General features: G+C 36.9%; 1 protein-coding gene across 4 annotated transcripts in view; it reads right to left on the minus strand.

Annotated features, from left to right (window-relative positions):
• SATB1 (SATB homeobox 1) overlaps nucleotides 1–15564 on the minus strand; it is a 91683-nt gene that overhangs the window by 62602 nt on the left and 13517 nt on the right. For 2 of the 4 annotated variants that reach the window (XM_011933720.1, XM_011933716.1), the window contains exons 1-5: nucleotides 14168–15564; nucleotides 11259–11493; nucleotides 7440–7616; nucleotides 6550–6676; nucleotides 5660–5783 (exon numbers count right to left, since the gene is read on the minus strand). In XM_011933720.1, the coding sequence (XP_011789110.1) occupies nucleotides 5660–5783; nucleotides 6550–6676; nucleotides 7440–7616; nucleotides 11259–11469 (639 nt within the window). In that variant the 5' untranslated portion in view covers nucleotides 11470–11493; nucleotides 14168–15564. The remainder of the gene's footprint in view (nucleotides 1–5659; nucleotides 5784–6549; nucleotides 6677–7439; nucleotides 7617–11258; nucleotides 11494–14167) is intronic. The other 2 variants (XM_011933718.1, XM_011933717.1) reach the window with 1 other exon arrangement.

A 15564-nucleotide genomic window follows, 5' to 3' on the forward strand; every position in this document is an offset into this window, starting at 1 on the left:
TTGATATAAGTTTTGCAATTCACACAACTACCCATATAAGACAGGTTTACCATTTCCTTTATGGATTCCACCATTACAGTAATACAATTGCTGAAAAGTGGTCATAATATCCAATTAGTATCAAGTACTTCAGTGCCTGGCAAGGCAGACATCTATAATCTGAGCTTTCCATGGTCAGCAGGGTAAAAACTAAGGAAAGTTTTGTAATTTTAAAAAGGAAAGCAGATACCCTGTAGAGCTTTTCTTCAAAATATATGATGTTTTAACATAAGATAATTTTATACTGGGAAGGGGCAAGTATAAAATCGTTCCAGCTCATCTCAAACAGGAATCATTTTATTTTAAAATGGAGCTGCTCGGAAAAGACTCGTTCATTGGATCAGGCCAGTCTGATGACTGGAGTCTGTATTTTCAAACAGACCAAAGAAATTCATCTGCCCACTATTTCTAATGAAAATGCCTAATGTTATCTTGGGGTTCAAAACAAAGGGTTATTAGCATAATTATGCCTACTGGTCTTGAGGATACGAAAGAATAGGAAAGAGAAATAACTGCACAGAACTATACTGGCAAATCTTCTAGAACGTCCCAAATGCCAAGTTATCCCAAAAGTCAGCTCCTGTCTACATCACCCGTGATTAGGGGCTTGAAATGACAGCAATGTACTTTTAAAACACGACAATATACAAACAAAAAATCAAAGACACAAAACCAAAACACGTTAAAGAAAATTTTCCGCAATGAGAATAAATACACTTGGAAAACTACAAGTAGTTATCAGTACTTTAGGAAAATCGAAGTGTATTATAAAACCTATCCAATTCATCCAAGAGGCTTTCATTTTGTCTTTTTTAAACTTCCTTTATCTGTGGTATGTGATGAAAGGGCTACTCGGTGAGTGAAGCTCACAGGCTCTGGGTATGAAGTCTTACTCTTCTGCTTCACCAGCAATGCAGCCATGGACACTCATGTCAACATTCTGTGCCTCAGGTTCCTCATTTAAAAATGGGGATATAAGACTATATCCTTCTTAGGGGGACCAAAGGCACTCTCGATACATCAGAAGCACTAAATGAAAGTGCAATACTATTATTTCAACTCATAAGATGCTATATCCTTAACACTACATAGGAAATGGAATGCCTGGCATATGGCAGATTATCAATACATACTTTTGAATATATGAAAGTGAACAAATTTCATAGGTTAGACTCTCACGTGAAATGCAATATATGAACACCGATCCTGGCTATTCTCTTAAGAATGTGACTACTAAAGCTGACTTAAAATTTTAAGAAACATGTCATTTCAGTCTAAAAACTGAAATAGTTTATTAAAAACACATTTATATAACATGATAGATTTGTAGTTGTTGCTCCAGTATCATTTATAATACAGACTGAAAATCAACTAAACACGTGCGTGTATTTAATTCCTATGGAAATGACGGTCACGTTTCAGGAGAGCAGTACTAAAGCTCAGCTTCAGGAGTATGGGGTAGTTTCTTTTTAAAATCTATTTTGCCATTAATAAATAAATTGTCCAACATATTTGAGATCCTAGGATGCTGTGAATAAAAGGAAAATTGGAAAATCATCTTTCTCAATATTACTTCTAAATGGAATGTTCAAATTTAAATTTATTTTATATGTATTTTGCTACTTGAAAATAAAAATAACACTTCTCACCCATTTTATATGACTTGGCTTAAAGATATCTTTTCCAGGTGAGAAATAAGATAGAAAATAATCCAATGCCTTAAAAATGTGAAAGTTGTGGTGTGTGTGTGTGCACGCGCGTGTGTATATATACCCATGTGTGTGGTGACAGAGGAGAGGTAAAAATGCACAAATCAGATCAAAACCTCCATGAAATACTTGACCTAAATATTTTTAGAAGGAAGACATTATGCTGGTAGAATAGCTGACCTTTTACTTAACAAAATGGATCTACTCTGTATCAGAATGTATATATATATTTATCTTGTATTTAAACGCAATTTCTAAAACTCCAGGGAAAATAAGCATCAAAATGTAATGTTTTATTATAAATAAAAATGTTTACTTTTTAAATTCCCAATTTTCCTCCCAAATCCATATCCTCAAAAGTTTTATGACTACAGGCTTTCTGGTCCCCAAATCAGAGTTTATTCTCTCCTTAGCTGCAGTTTAGAATGCAACATTCAACTTATCTAACCACATCCACCGAAAAAAAACAAAAGCAACAACAAAACATCTAACCTCAGACCTATAATGAGCTAAGCGTTTCTTATGTCTTAGAACATTTTACAAAAATAAAAAAACACATGGTACAAAGAATTTAATAAATTAGTGTCAATCTATTTGGGCAGATTTATGATAGGAAAGTGATAACAGAAATAAAGGTATGAGTTGTAAATCAAACCAAGCCCACTTATGGAATTTCTGCAGCTGGAGAACACCTTATGAATATTATCAAAGAAAACATTATTGTACCCAAATGTAAATATTCCTCTTTTTTTTTTTGAGATGGAGTCTTACTCTGTCACCAGACTAGAATGCAGTGGTGTGATCTTGGCTCACTGCAACCTCCACCTTCTAGGTTCAAGTGATTCTCCTGCCTCGGCCTCCCAAGTAGCTAAATCAGCACTTTAACATTTATCACAGGCAAGGACATAGGCTTAGCAAGTCAGGACTTGTGTTAGTCATTAACCGGCACCATGACTTTAATCTCCAGGGACACTGGCTCCTTCAACTGTCAAAGGGAGGAGCCTAGGAAGGATAATCCCTTCTGGTTCTAAGAATCCAAGTTCAAATGGACATTTGCTTACCAAGTATTAGACAATCATCCTAAGAGCACAGGAGGTAGCGCTTATTCAACACCCCAGGCAAAATCCTGGTGGTTCCCCAGTTCCACTCCTCCTAGCCCCTGCTCTATAAAAGGAATTTACCTTTCCACAGGGTGAACTTTCTACTAACCATAATATTTAGGGACCCTGTAGCCATACTTGCTACTGGAGTACTTTATCATATTCTACAAAATAAAACCCTTACTGTCCAGTAACATGTGTATGCTGAATTGCACGCTAAAGGTTCTCTCGCATGAATGAATCAACACTCCACAGGGGAAGAAAGGGCCTTAACACTTGGCATTTCTTGGTGTTAGGTCCCATTTTGCACAAGACTGAGGCCATATTTATTTGCTAGGCTTTTTTCACCATGACCATCTTCATCACCAAATCTTAACCATAGGAGAAAGAGTAGTTTTGTCAAACTCAGCATATACTTTGGACATAGGCTTTAGGGAACTTGCATCTCTCATCTTAATAACTCTAGACAGAAAAACATAATAAAGAAGCACACAGAAAACAGTTTATATTGAAAACATTCTGACTGGAGTATCAGATTCGTAGAAAAGGAGAAGATGGTTCAGCAAAATATAAAATAACTCCCTCATTTAGAGAACAATTTACATTTTTTCATACTGTTAAATATTAAATTAATTTCAAATATTTGCTTTCACTGCTAAACTATGCATAATTTTTAGAAGTTTTTTAAGGAAAAGAATACTATAATTATAACTGATGTGGAAATTGTAGCCTGGTTCCATCACTTAATGATTACAGTGAGGTATCCAGCCACAGGCGGCCATGTATCTGCAAACCTCTCTCTACAGAAATTCATTAACGTATGACTCCAAAACCAAGTCCTGAATTACATTTTCTCATGCTACTTAATGTTATAATTGTCTGTATGCAATTCATTTTCTATGATAACATTAAGTAAATTCACAATTCTATTCATAAGTTACAGTGAGGTGGAGTTTATTGGCTGAATGTTGATGTCATTTAACAATTAGTTCTCACTGACTGTATCAATAAATATTTGTACCGACATCCTCTTCTTCAGCTCATAGTAAATGCCTTAAGTCTTCGTCTGAATATGCTTCCACGATCAATGGGACATTTAGTAACATAAAGACACATGCGATTCCAGTACTGGGTGTTTATATTATGTTTTAACTGAGTTTTTAACAAGTTTATTTCTAGATCATTTCAAATTTTCAAATGCTAGCAACCATGTAACAGGTCATCTGGAGTGTCTGCGAAACAAAGTCCCAGAAGTAAGAATCACCCCTTTATTCTATCATCCTATTGATTTAATTGTGTTTAATTAATTTAAATTATTTTTATTTGATGGTTATAAATTCCTATCCTCTCTATTCCAAGGGTGAGAGAGGGAAGATAGGAGATTAGCTGAAGGAGTAACTGAAATGACAAAAAAGAGTTTTCTCTGAATTGCAAGAAACGGACACTTAGCAATACAGAGAATATGTAAACTGTGGCTATAGCTTATTTTAGAAGAATATAGAAAGCTATTAAATATAAACTTAATTCATTTGCTTCATTCCTAAAATCTGTAGCAAATATCAAAGTAAAAATGTTGGAATGTAACTTAGCAAATCTGAAATGCATGGAGTTTCTATGAAACAGAAGCACAAAGCCCACAAGATTCCCTTCAAAGGTACCCAATAATCTTCATGAGCCTCATATTAGAAATACATTTTGAGAATATCTGCTACTCAGAATATAGCAGAAATACACTTTGAGATCTCTCAATTGCATAAATGTTTACAGCAGCGTCATACAGTTCAAGTTCAAATGGCTGAGACTAATATTCAGAATTAAAACTCAAATTAAAAGAAAACATTAAAATTTTGGTAAAAATCTAGTTGGACCAACATTTTAATAATACTGTATCATGGAATGGCCTTAAAATGGGTTTGGGTACTGAGGGGATGACTATAACATATCATATATTTACATGTGTTATAGTCATCCCCTCAGTACCCAAACCCATTTTAAGCAGCCCTTTAAGAGTAGATTCATGGCATCCTTTTTCTTTTTTATTTGAAATCAGCTGAGTTTCATCAAAAATGATGTTTGATTTTCTGTCTATAAGCAGGTAGGCAGTCTCTATCTAGAGTTTTAGCTGCCCTCCACCAAATTTATTCTAAACAAAGAAATCAAGGAAAATAATTTTAAAATCTTTATTTCATTTCAAATATCCCTGATGGTATGACAGGTATAATTCCACTGAAAAAAAAAAAAAACCAGGAAAGTAGTAAACCAAAGCCACAAAACTGGTCACAAAATCCTAATGAATTAACCACTATTCAACTTTTAGTTAAGGGTAATTATTTGTACTAAAATACTTTTAATTTTTTGCTAATGAATATCCAAGAATTGTACTGTTATTTTATTCAGATAGCACGGTGAAGTTTTACGCATTAACACTGCCACTGCCATTCCCTCTCACGGAAGCTTTGTGGGATTAGTACCACCTTGACTCTTTCTTAAATAAGGGCATTCAGGAGAATGTAGCCATCATGCTCATAACACTCAGAAGACAAATCTAAAAATTAGCCAGTGGAGTCTTGCACTGAACTGTTTTTCCTGTAAACAGTCCTTTGGCTCTTTTCCCCAAGGGAGAAAAAGCGTATAGGCTCTGTTCACAACAAATCAGGCATATTTTAAAAGGTCACCAGTGGTCAAGTCACTTTACATTTTTGGCAGATTACTGCTTCAGATACCAGTTGCTTTAAACCAGGGAGCTCCATCAAACCTCAAATCACGGTTGCCCATGATGTCTTATTATTTATTACATGCTATGCTAAGTACCTGTGAAAGGGGGCACTCCTTGGCCAACGAACTCTGATTCATATCTTTCAGTAAGTCCTTCAGAGCATTCCTCACTGTGGTGTGCGACCATTGTTCAGGAGGCAAGTCTTCTAGTTTGGGGCAACTATTTGAGACATAGATTAGAAAGGGGATTATTACAAGATTGCATCCCGCTGCAGAACATTCCTTTAAGACAGACAGATTTCATTTTGCGCATCAAACAGATGCATCTGGAGATTGCTCTCGGTCTCCTGATTGTTCCGATTAGTTAATTACTTTATACAACACATCTGCTGTATCGATGCATGAATTATACATCAGCTGCCTGTGGTGGCTATTTTTTCATGTTACTTCTACCTTCCTGCTCTGATGCGCTTGGGAAGACAATTTAAGGTGTACTGCTTTCTCCTGAGCCATCGTGAAAAGCTTTAACGTATTAACCGATTTCCTTTCATTACTCTGTACATACGAATTAAAATCATAAAAAAAAAATAAGATTGTGGTAATAGTGAATAAGACAGTCTTTCACAAAATGTACACAGATGGCACTGTTCATGATATGCAAAAATATTTTTTTCTTAAGTAAACTTTATGTAAAATGCCTTCTTGTAATGCATTATTTAATTGACTAAACGTAAAAAGTCTTCTCTTTTGATAACCTGCACAAACCCACACATTTTGTGTGTGTGTGTGGGGGGGAGTTGCTTTTAAATTATACATTGAAGTTAGGAAAAAAGGCAGGAGGATAGGGTAACAAAATCGAATCAATCTGTATTAACCTTTCTGAAACACGGAGTAAAAAAAAAAATTGAAGGTTGACCAGAGAGAGATGCTTCATTTCAAAAGATCAGGTAAGAATGTTTCACCCTAGATTTGCTGTCTTGACTCACCTGTGTAACTGAATTTTCAATGTGACCACATGATACACATCTTGAAGCATATCTGCTACTGTAGCATCAGGGGCATCTGTCACGTAAGACAGTGGAACTGGATTCCACTTTCCAACCTGGATTAGCCCTATTTCAGATAAAGAGGATATGTCACTAAATATTTTACCCTCAAATAATATATCTAGTAGAAGGGTGTTCTTTCCTACTACCCCTACCACAAGCAATACCATTATTTCTGTCTGAATGATTCCCTTCCCTCTAAAAGGCAGGTCAATGAAAATATTCACAGCTTAGCTTTCCAAATTGTAAAATTATGTAAATGACTGTAGGGTTGTTTATTATTTTGGAAATAAAACCCCATCAATAAAACCTATGCATAAGGCCACATTTTCCTAACTTACAGGAAGTTCTAATAAGACATAGCTGAACCAGTTCTAAATGGCTTTACGATTTAGATAAGATTCTCTATTGCAGTGGGAATCAGCATTGAAAAATACTTTACAGCCCATAAAACCATCAGAAACAGAATAAAAGAAACAGAACTAGATATTCAGTCATAAATGCAAATTGACTCTCAACAGTCCATCTGCTCAAATACGCTCCTCACTTCCTTGTGGGTCCTCAGTGGAGCAGATTATTAAGGTCAATAAGCATACTAATGATTCAGCTGAAGTAATTTAAAAAAAAAATCTACCTCGACATTCCACATGAGCAAAATGTGTGTTAACTAAACTAAACTGAATTAAGCCAATTTTTTAAAGCCACAGCCTAAAAGGAACCAATGTAATACACAGGCTACAGTTCTTTGAATAAAAATATTCAGTGCTTTCTCTGCAAGGTAAACAAAGAATGCCAAGCAATTTTTCTAACCCCACGTACACATTATTTACCTTTGGCCTGGGCAGCAGAGCTATGTGAATAACCTAGAGACAGCAATGCCATTTCGATCAGCTGGTTGAAAAGCATATCCTTTCTCACCAGCACAAATTCTGCATGCTCCTCCTTGCAATCATATTCAATGGCGTTTTCATAATGTTCCACCACACAGAAAACTGGCAGCATGGTTCCTATCAAAAAGATGAAGAAAGAGGGATGGAAAACCAACAGTCTTCAGAAATACAGCTTGGTAGGGGGAGGAAAAATTAGCCATGAAAATAAATAATCACAAGAGATTCACTGTGCTTCCAAGGCAGACTGGGTACAGAACTACAGGCACATGCACACAAATATATACATTCTCATATTATTTAAAGTTGTAACAGAAATATTTAAGTAGAATGTGAACTTGGTCCTAAGGTAAGTTGTGCTCTAAATTAACAGTGCATTTTCCAAAAGCAATGAATGCAGAATTACCTTTCTGATCAAATAATAATGGTGACGAAAGAAAAATGTGTCTTCCCTAATTTGCTATGAGTAGTATACAGTATGCAAACACAACTCACTGTCTATCTTCAGAAGAACCCACCTTTCTACTGCCTACATGATTTTGTTAATAATAAACTTTTCCTGTTGGTGTCCAAACAAATTATCTTCGACCAAGAAATTTTCATTTTCTTCCTTTTTTAGATATTAACTCTAACTGGTTCCACAAAAAGTACTTAACCAAACCAGTCATCATAATACAGAATTTCAATATATGCATAATCTAGACAAATAACGTTTGCTTTATGAATACTCATTTAACCTACCTAAAAAGATAGCACGGTACCCATAAATCTTTAAAATCAACAATCTTTGTTATAGCAAATAAGGTAAAAATGAGAGAGAGAAAAGGAAACTGATCTTATCAGGACACATAGGAAAAAGGAATCTGCATAGATTTGGTGTGCTCTCTCTTTATATAATTTTAATCCAATATAGTAACTCAGTAGCCAGATGATTAATAAGCACAGGCCACACCACTATTAGAAAGAGGCTGCTTCTAGAAATTGGTATTACGGAATGCTGTGGTACTCAAGGTGTTTACGCAGCGCACTGTCAGACTTCCAAAGACAACGGAAAAGGGTTAAAAGCAGATGCATCTGAATTGTACTGTGGCAAACTGCCAGAAGGGTATCATCTTTAGCATAAATGATGACAAGGGTTACTTTAACAGGGCACCCAGGATCCACAATTAGTCCTACAACACTAATGCCTCTATAAGCTCTGTCCTCTGGACTCACAGAATCCCACCAACTTCTGAAGATGTCTTAGTGCACACCAACCGTAGCTAAAAAAAATCAGGATTTCCTACTGACACCAGAGAGGCCCTTCAAAGATTCTCTATTTGCTTGTTTCTGCTGAACAAAAGCCGGCAATCAACAGCTACATCCTTCTACATGTGAGTCTTCACCAAAGCTTTATTTAGCAAACTGTTCACAAGAGATTCTAGGTCTGACAAATAAACCCCTTTAGGTTTACTTAGAAAACCTCACAAACTCATTCGGAGGTACCAACAGGCTAGGCATGAAAAACAAGCTGCAGAGCTTGCCAATATTTTTGTCATTCATTCAGCTGTTTTATACCAGAGAGAGAACCCGTCAGGGATCAGAAGACAACTTGGGGAGACCACAGCAAAAATAGCAATATGCAAACTGGTGATTCCTTCCTTGGCTTGAAGGTATTTTGGCAAAATCGCCTAAACAAATAAAAGCATTCAATCCTTTTTTCTTAGTAGTGTTTTCTCATCTCAGCCATAATTTTCATCTAGCACCTGTCAGACAGAAACCATCCACATGAAAAATAAGATGAAAATGTTAATAAAAACCCACAAAAAGACTTTAGCAATTTTGTTATTTGGAGTATCTGAGACCCTCCTACAATTAAATTGCATTTTTAGAATACATCCGAAGCAAAACAAAACAAAAAAGCATTTGAGCAGGTAGTGAATTTACTGTACTTTTAGTTCTTTCTCCTCCTGTCCTGATATCTTCAAAGAGTTGGGTAAGTACAACAAAAACATACACATTGATTCTTCCTTTTGTAGGATGAAACAGATGTATTCCACAATACGCTTTTCCTTAGGTCTATAAAACAACTGCGGGATTTTCAAACCATTGAAATATATTAGATTTATTGTGGATTTTATTGATCATGTTTAGAGGTACCCTAAAATAATAAAGATGGCTATAAAGTGACAATAGTACCATCTAATTACAGACCTTCTAGCAAACTGTTGCGGTTACCCTCCCGTTCCTGGGAGTAATGCTGAACACAAGCCTTTTCTGAACTGTCTGATTATTCGTGCTAGTGTTTGGCGAGAGTTCCAACTACAGCAACTTCATAACCTTCCAGCATTTAAAGGGGAGAGCACTGGTCACTGCTGAATGCTAAAAATACCACATGATTTAAACCTGAAGGCAGTCTTAGAAGCTTTTGCTGAAGGTTTATGAGCCTGTGTAAACAGCACGTCTGCCATAAGGAGCAGTGAAGTCTGTAGAATCCTTGTCTAAAACTGTCCTGGCATTAAAGTTTGCTGTGCAAATATCACATAATACCAGAGACAGCTGAAATCTCCTATTTAGGAATTTATGGAACTTACATGTTTGCAGGCGTCAGAAAGTCTTTTTTATAGAGCCCCAGTGCTTCACAGTACAATATTAATGCACTCTGTTTGAAAAGCCGTAATAAATTATATTTTTAATGCTCTTACCCTGGCTTTCTTAAGATGCATACATTCTTGGCAAACAATCAATAAATAGGGTAATCATGAGTAGAGGCCAAAGAATTTGCTGAAGTGCTGTTTTTCCATTTTTAATAGATAAAGATCTAACAATACGGACTGCTGTGTCTGTTCATTTCAGGATCAATATATTCTTTGTTTTCGCCAAACCAAGGAAAAAATAAATGATTGTATGATAAATGTTATGCATCAAACACAATGAAATTCCTCTGCCTTCTAACTTTATCTACTTAATATTCTTGGTTGCTAAAATATAGCATTTTTATCCATTGCTTAGCAAATGTAAGGAAAATCTGATTCCTACACGTTATTCAGACACAAAATGAAGCTCCTTATGAGGCACATGCATTACACCTAGGGTAGGCACTGCTTTACAGGAACAACACTGTTAAACACAGTCAAAGTTGTTAAACTGCATCAATTTAATATCGGTAGAGAAGAGTCACACAGTTACACATCTTCCCCTTATAAACTTTCCTATATCTGCTCTTTCTTCATCAAAAATACCCAATTAAAACAAAAATTAAAAACCAGGATCATCAGAACTTTTACTGCTAATGAATTTGCTCTTAAGAAAATAAGCCACAAAAAATAACATTACCAAACGTCTACATAAGATTTCCAAGATCTCTGAAACTGCCTTACAACTAAAAATCTTAGGAAGAAGCCAGAGTAGCTCTCAAACCACCTAAGTGTTTTATTCTTAATCAGGTTAGTTTAAAGCAACAGCCGCCTACGATCCTCTACTGTAACACCTTTTGAATGGACCCTTGCGTAAACTAAAACCACTATATTTAATTCAGTCCTTATTATCCAAAATGTTCAATGATTCCAGTCTATAGTAAAACGTTCCATCCAAGCATGGAGCCTATACTTTCCAACATGATTGATACTAAGGATCCAGAATGTAACTAATTTAAGATCATAAAGAGAATAAAGGCAGGGTATACAAAACATGTTCTGCCACTCCCCCCCGGCTCCCCCCAGTGTGGCCTTGTGTAGACAATAGGGCTTTCAGCTTTCCAGGATTTGGCTTGAAAGTATTTACCTTTCCTAAGGTTGGTTTTCATCAGATGGCCCGAGTGTTTTAAAGGCACTCCCTGCATTTTTGCACCTGTACTCCCAAGCCTTCCTCTTCCTAGTGGGCTCCCGTTCTGCTCCAGGCGGGCAATCTTGGCTGGTGGACCCTTCGGATCACTCACATTGTTAGACATTTCTGAATGTTCTTTCCCCTGAGTTGCCTCGTTCAAATGATCCATACTCAGTCACTGTCTAAAGATCACCTGCCAGAATTTAAAAAGAAGACATGTTATAATTGGGTGGGGACCTACGTGTATATATGTGTCCTATGTAAATGTTTTAGCTCCAGATATCTCTCCACAAATATAATGTATTGGTAAAATGGCCTATCTAGATATGATACAGATGTTACTATATTTCTAGATAATAGCCTTACATTCTTATTTAAATTAACAAAACGATCTGTGGAAACTGTACCAATACACATGAATAAAAAGGCAATTGGCCTATAAAAAAAAAAAACTAAGTGGGGAGAAATAGGCTTACTTTTAGAACAAGAATTATCACAAGTATAGCTAAAAAGAAAACAGCAAATTGTATTTATGTAGTCCCAATTTTTAACAATTAGAAATTCATTACAAAATACAGCAGAAACACTTTAATAAAGGATGGAAAGATGATCACAGTTCAAAATATTAGAAATCTAACGTGTATGTTTATATGTGTATGTACATGTAATATACATATACATATAAAATGTTTTATATGTATATGATATAAATTCTTATGAGAAAAATCATAAACCATCTCAAAAGAAGGTAACAAACACCTAACTGCTTTTTAAACTCCCCACTGGCTTTTATAAGTTAATGCATAGAAAAAGTTTTCTACTATCAAAGCTTCAAGAGTTATGTGACAGATCTAGTCAAGTTTTGGGTCAAACATGTGACTGGATCAGTTTACCCCTAAGGAAACAGGAAGAAGTGAAGGGTTTTCAAATATCCAATGTACTGATGCATTAAAACTCATGTGTTTTGTAGTATTTAGGTGTCCATTAGTAATAGAGGGCTGTTAACAATAAATATTTTTTAAAGATTTAGAATACACTTTGTGATACGCACATTAGGTTGAAGTGCCAAGCTCAATTAAAAACACACACACACACACACACAAAACCTTGATGATACTAGTAAAACAAAATATCCAGTATTCAGAAATAACCTCAGCATGCAATGGCGTTAACATTGTAATTAACTTCAAAAAAATTAACAGATAATTATTTTCAGTTATATATTAGACATCAATTTTCACATCATTTATAGTAAAGTGATTAGATAATATCAAAGTCATTTTTAAAGCATAGTTTTAATTAGAATTGATAAGAATAGGTAAGTAGAATTATTTTATGAACTTTGATGGTATTTGAAATATTGAGCTTATGAAACTAAGGCATCATATTTAGGAAAACCAGAGAGAATAATTACCATTTTTCCTAGCTGTCTAGTAATTTGACATGGCTTGTTTTTGTTGTAAATTGTTACACTGAAGCTATTTAAATCTGGATTTGTTGAGAGCCAGTTTGTGTTAGCATGGCTTTTCTGCAAACATTTTTTTCTTCTGTTTAACCATAGCCTACTTCTTACCATATAATCAAGAAAAGGGGGGCAGCAAGGTTAATCTGGAAGTTTAAAAGCAACCTTAAGAATGCCAATTGAAGAACTATAAAGTTTGAGAAAAATTAACGGCTATTTATCTTTGTACTCCAGAGTGGCACACTGAGAACTAAAGGTTTACCGTTGATCGAGGTCCCATCTGTTTTTGGTTATGAGGTTCATTAACAATAAATGTGCCTTTTTAAACCACTTTTTATCAAGATTACTCTTTTCCATTATATTAAACTGCAGTCTAAAGCCAAAATTAGAAAGCAATGATTATTAACTTATTCAAAACACTCTTTATAATGTTTCATGTGGATAATACAGAGCTGCTTTTTCTGAAATTGGTTGCCTCATCCTAGAGCAGAAGATGAATTTTAAAACATATGATTTGAAAAGAAAAATGTTTAGCCCTTGGGGCAATTAAAGAGGAAAAAAAGGGAGGGGGTGTAGACAACAGCATCAAAGTTAATGCTATAAAACATATTAAGTAATCATGAAGCTTAACAACACTATAAACTGTACAGCAAATGAAAGTGATATATTATAATTTAGTTAATGTATTGACAATCAAAGTATCATATAGGTCATGAAAAACTGTCCTTTGAATACCCATCTATAAGCATCTATTAAACACTAAGTCATGGTGTAAAAAGCTTCACATTACAAACCAAAATTAAATGCGCATAAAACACCCAATTTACTCATTTAAACTCTATGCCCGGGCTAAAGTTCACCAAACCACAGTTTGGAATTGAAAAGAGCAATCTCCAACAGGCCTGCCTGGATGACAGCAGCAGGAACTAACTATGGTCTCAACAGATGCCAGGCTGAAGAGTTTCTTTTGAGTTACACATGTTACAACCCATTTTAGTGTAATGTCTGGTTGCCACACAAAAAGCAAGCTACTTTCTGAAAATCCCATTTATCTGCCCATAAACTAAGACCATATATGATAATTACTTAATAAAACAGTGAACTCAGTAACAATTATTTCCTTTAAAAAGAAAGAAAAGCACGAAATTCTAGTTTTTTAAGAACTGATTTTTTTGCAAAGTGAGATCCTTTTCAATGAGTTTCTAGCTGGATCGCCTCCTTCGTCCCCACACAACCCCATAATCACATTTTAAGATTGTGCCCTTATCCATTCCATATGGCCGGCTCGATCCAGGCCAAGCTTTCACTGTGACCTTTTAAAGAGACAAAGAAGCAAAGTACTATCTAGAAACAGAAACACTGCAGTTTTACTGTGTGAAATTAGCAAAACCGACCTGAAACTCACCACTTCAAAACTTGACAGCATATAAATAACAAAAACAAAGGAGATTTCCTTTGCAGACCGGGTTCTTGAAGAGAAGTTCAAGACTGATGTTTTCTATGTCCTTTTTTTTTTAATTAAAAAAAAAAAAAAAAAGCAGCAGACCTGAAGGCGACTTCCCCTGAAATTGTATTATTTTTCCTTTCCCCTACCCCCGCCCCCCTAAGCGGGGGAAGGGCAGAAATAAACGTCTAGAAGAGTGGCCATGAGAAAGGGGTTTTTAAAAAAATCACAATTCGAAAACCAACATATATGCGTTTGTAAAATGTCTAACCTCAGAGAACGGGGTTTGCGATGGGGAGGAGGGGAGAGTGGGAAGCAGGGAGGAGGAAGAAGATAAAATTGATCTGACAAGTGATTCGTTGGGGGGGAAATCGTAAAAACAAAGCAACACCCGTTATGAGCTGTACACTGTGATGGTGCTGGGGAAACGAGGTGGTGACTGAGGATTCTCTTAAAAAAAAAAAAAAAAAAAATCACTGCGGACAATGTCTCCAAAAAGGAAAAAAAGGCCCCTCGCGTCTCTCACTCCCTCCTGCTCGCTCGGGTTCTTCGGTGTGAGGACTGAAAGTCTACTTCTGGCTGTCACTTGCAATATTATTCTCCAACAAACCCGAAGAACGCGCACTGGGAAGGCCACCTTGCCTCCCTTCCAATCACCCCCACCCCCCTCCCCAACAATCGCGACTAATATTAACAAACCTTAAACTTTTCCCCACAGCCTCGCACCCCCAACGAGGGCATCTAGCGGGGGACAGGGAGGGTGGGGGGCAGAGGGTCGCGAGAAAAGCCCCGGAAAGGCACTAAAATGCCACTTTTGATTCTGCCCTCGCTGACAACAGCCCCAAGGACCCTCTCCCTGCCCATTGACGCGGGGCTGTGAGCGTCTGGGATCCCAGCAAGTGAGGAAAGAGGTTCGGGGGGAGGGGGAGGAGGAGGAAGATCAGAAGGTACCCCCAGCCACCTCCACCGCCTAGGCAGCGACAAACTCCCCGCCCCCTCCCCCCAAAAAGTCGCCAAGCTCTCACTCGTCCAGAGTCCGAGGTAAACAACGAGCACCACAATGGCACTAGGACTTGGGGGGGGGGTAAGAAACCCAGAAACCCCAACAAAACTGATCAGGAGTTTCCTGAAATGAAAGAGGGGGGCGGGCAGCGTCCTCTGGAGTCGCCCTGGCTTTCGGCTGGGCCCCCAAGCAGGCTAGAGGGCGGCCGCGGCTGTTGTTGTTGTGACGAGGCCGGGTGTTGCTGGGTGGCACAGGGAGAGGTGTGTGTGTGTTTGTGTGTGTGTGCGTGAGTGTGAGCGCGAGTCCCCGGACGGGGCTGCTTCTCTCGCTCTCTCCCTCGCTCGCTCTCCCCCTC

This window comes from Colobus angolensis, unplaced genomic scaffold, assembly GCF_000951035.1.
Source record: "Colobus angolensis palliatus isolate OR3802 unplaced genomic scaffold, Cang.pa_1.0 Scaffold129, whole genome shotgun sequence".
Classification (NCBI taxonomy): Eukaryota; Metazoa; Chordata; class Mammalia; order Primates; family Cercopithecidae; genus Colobus; species Colobus angolensis.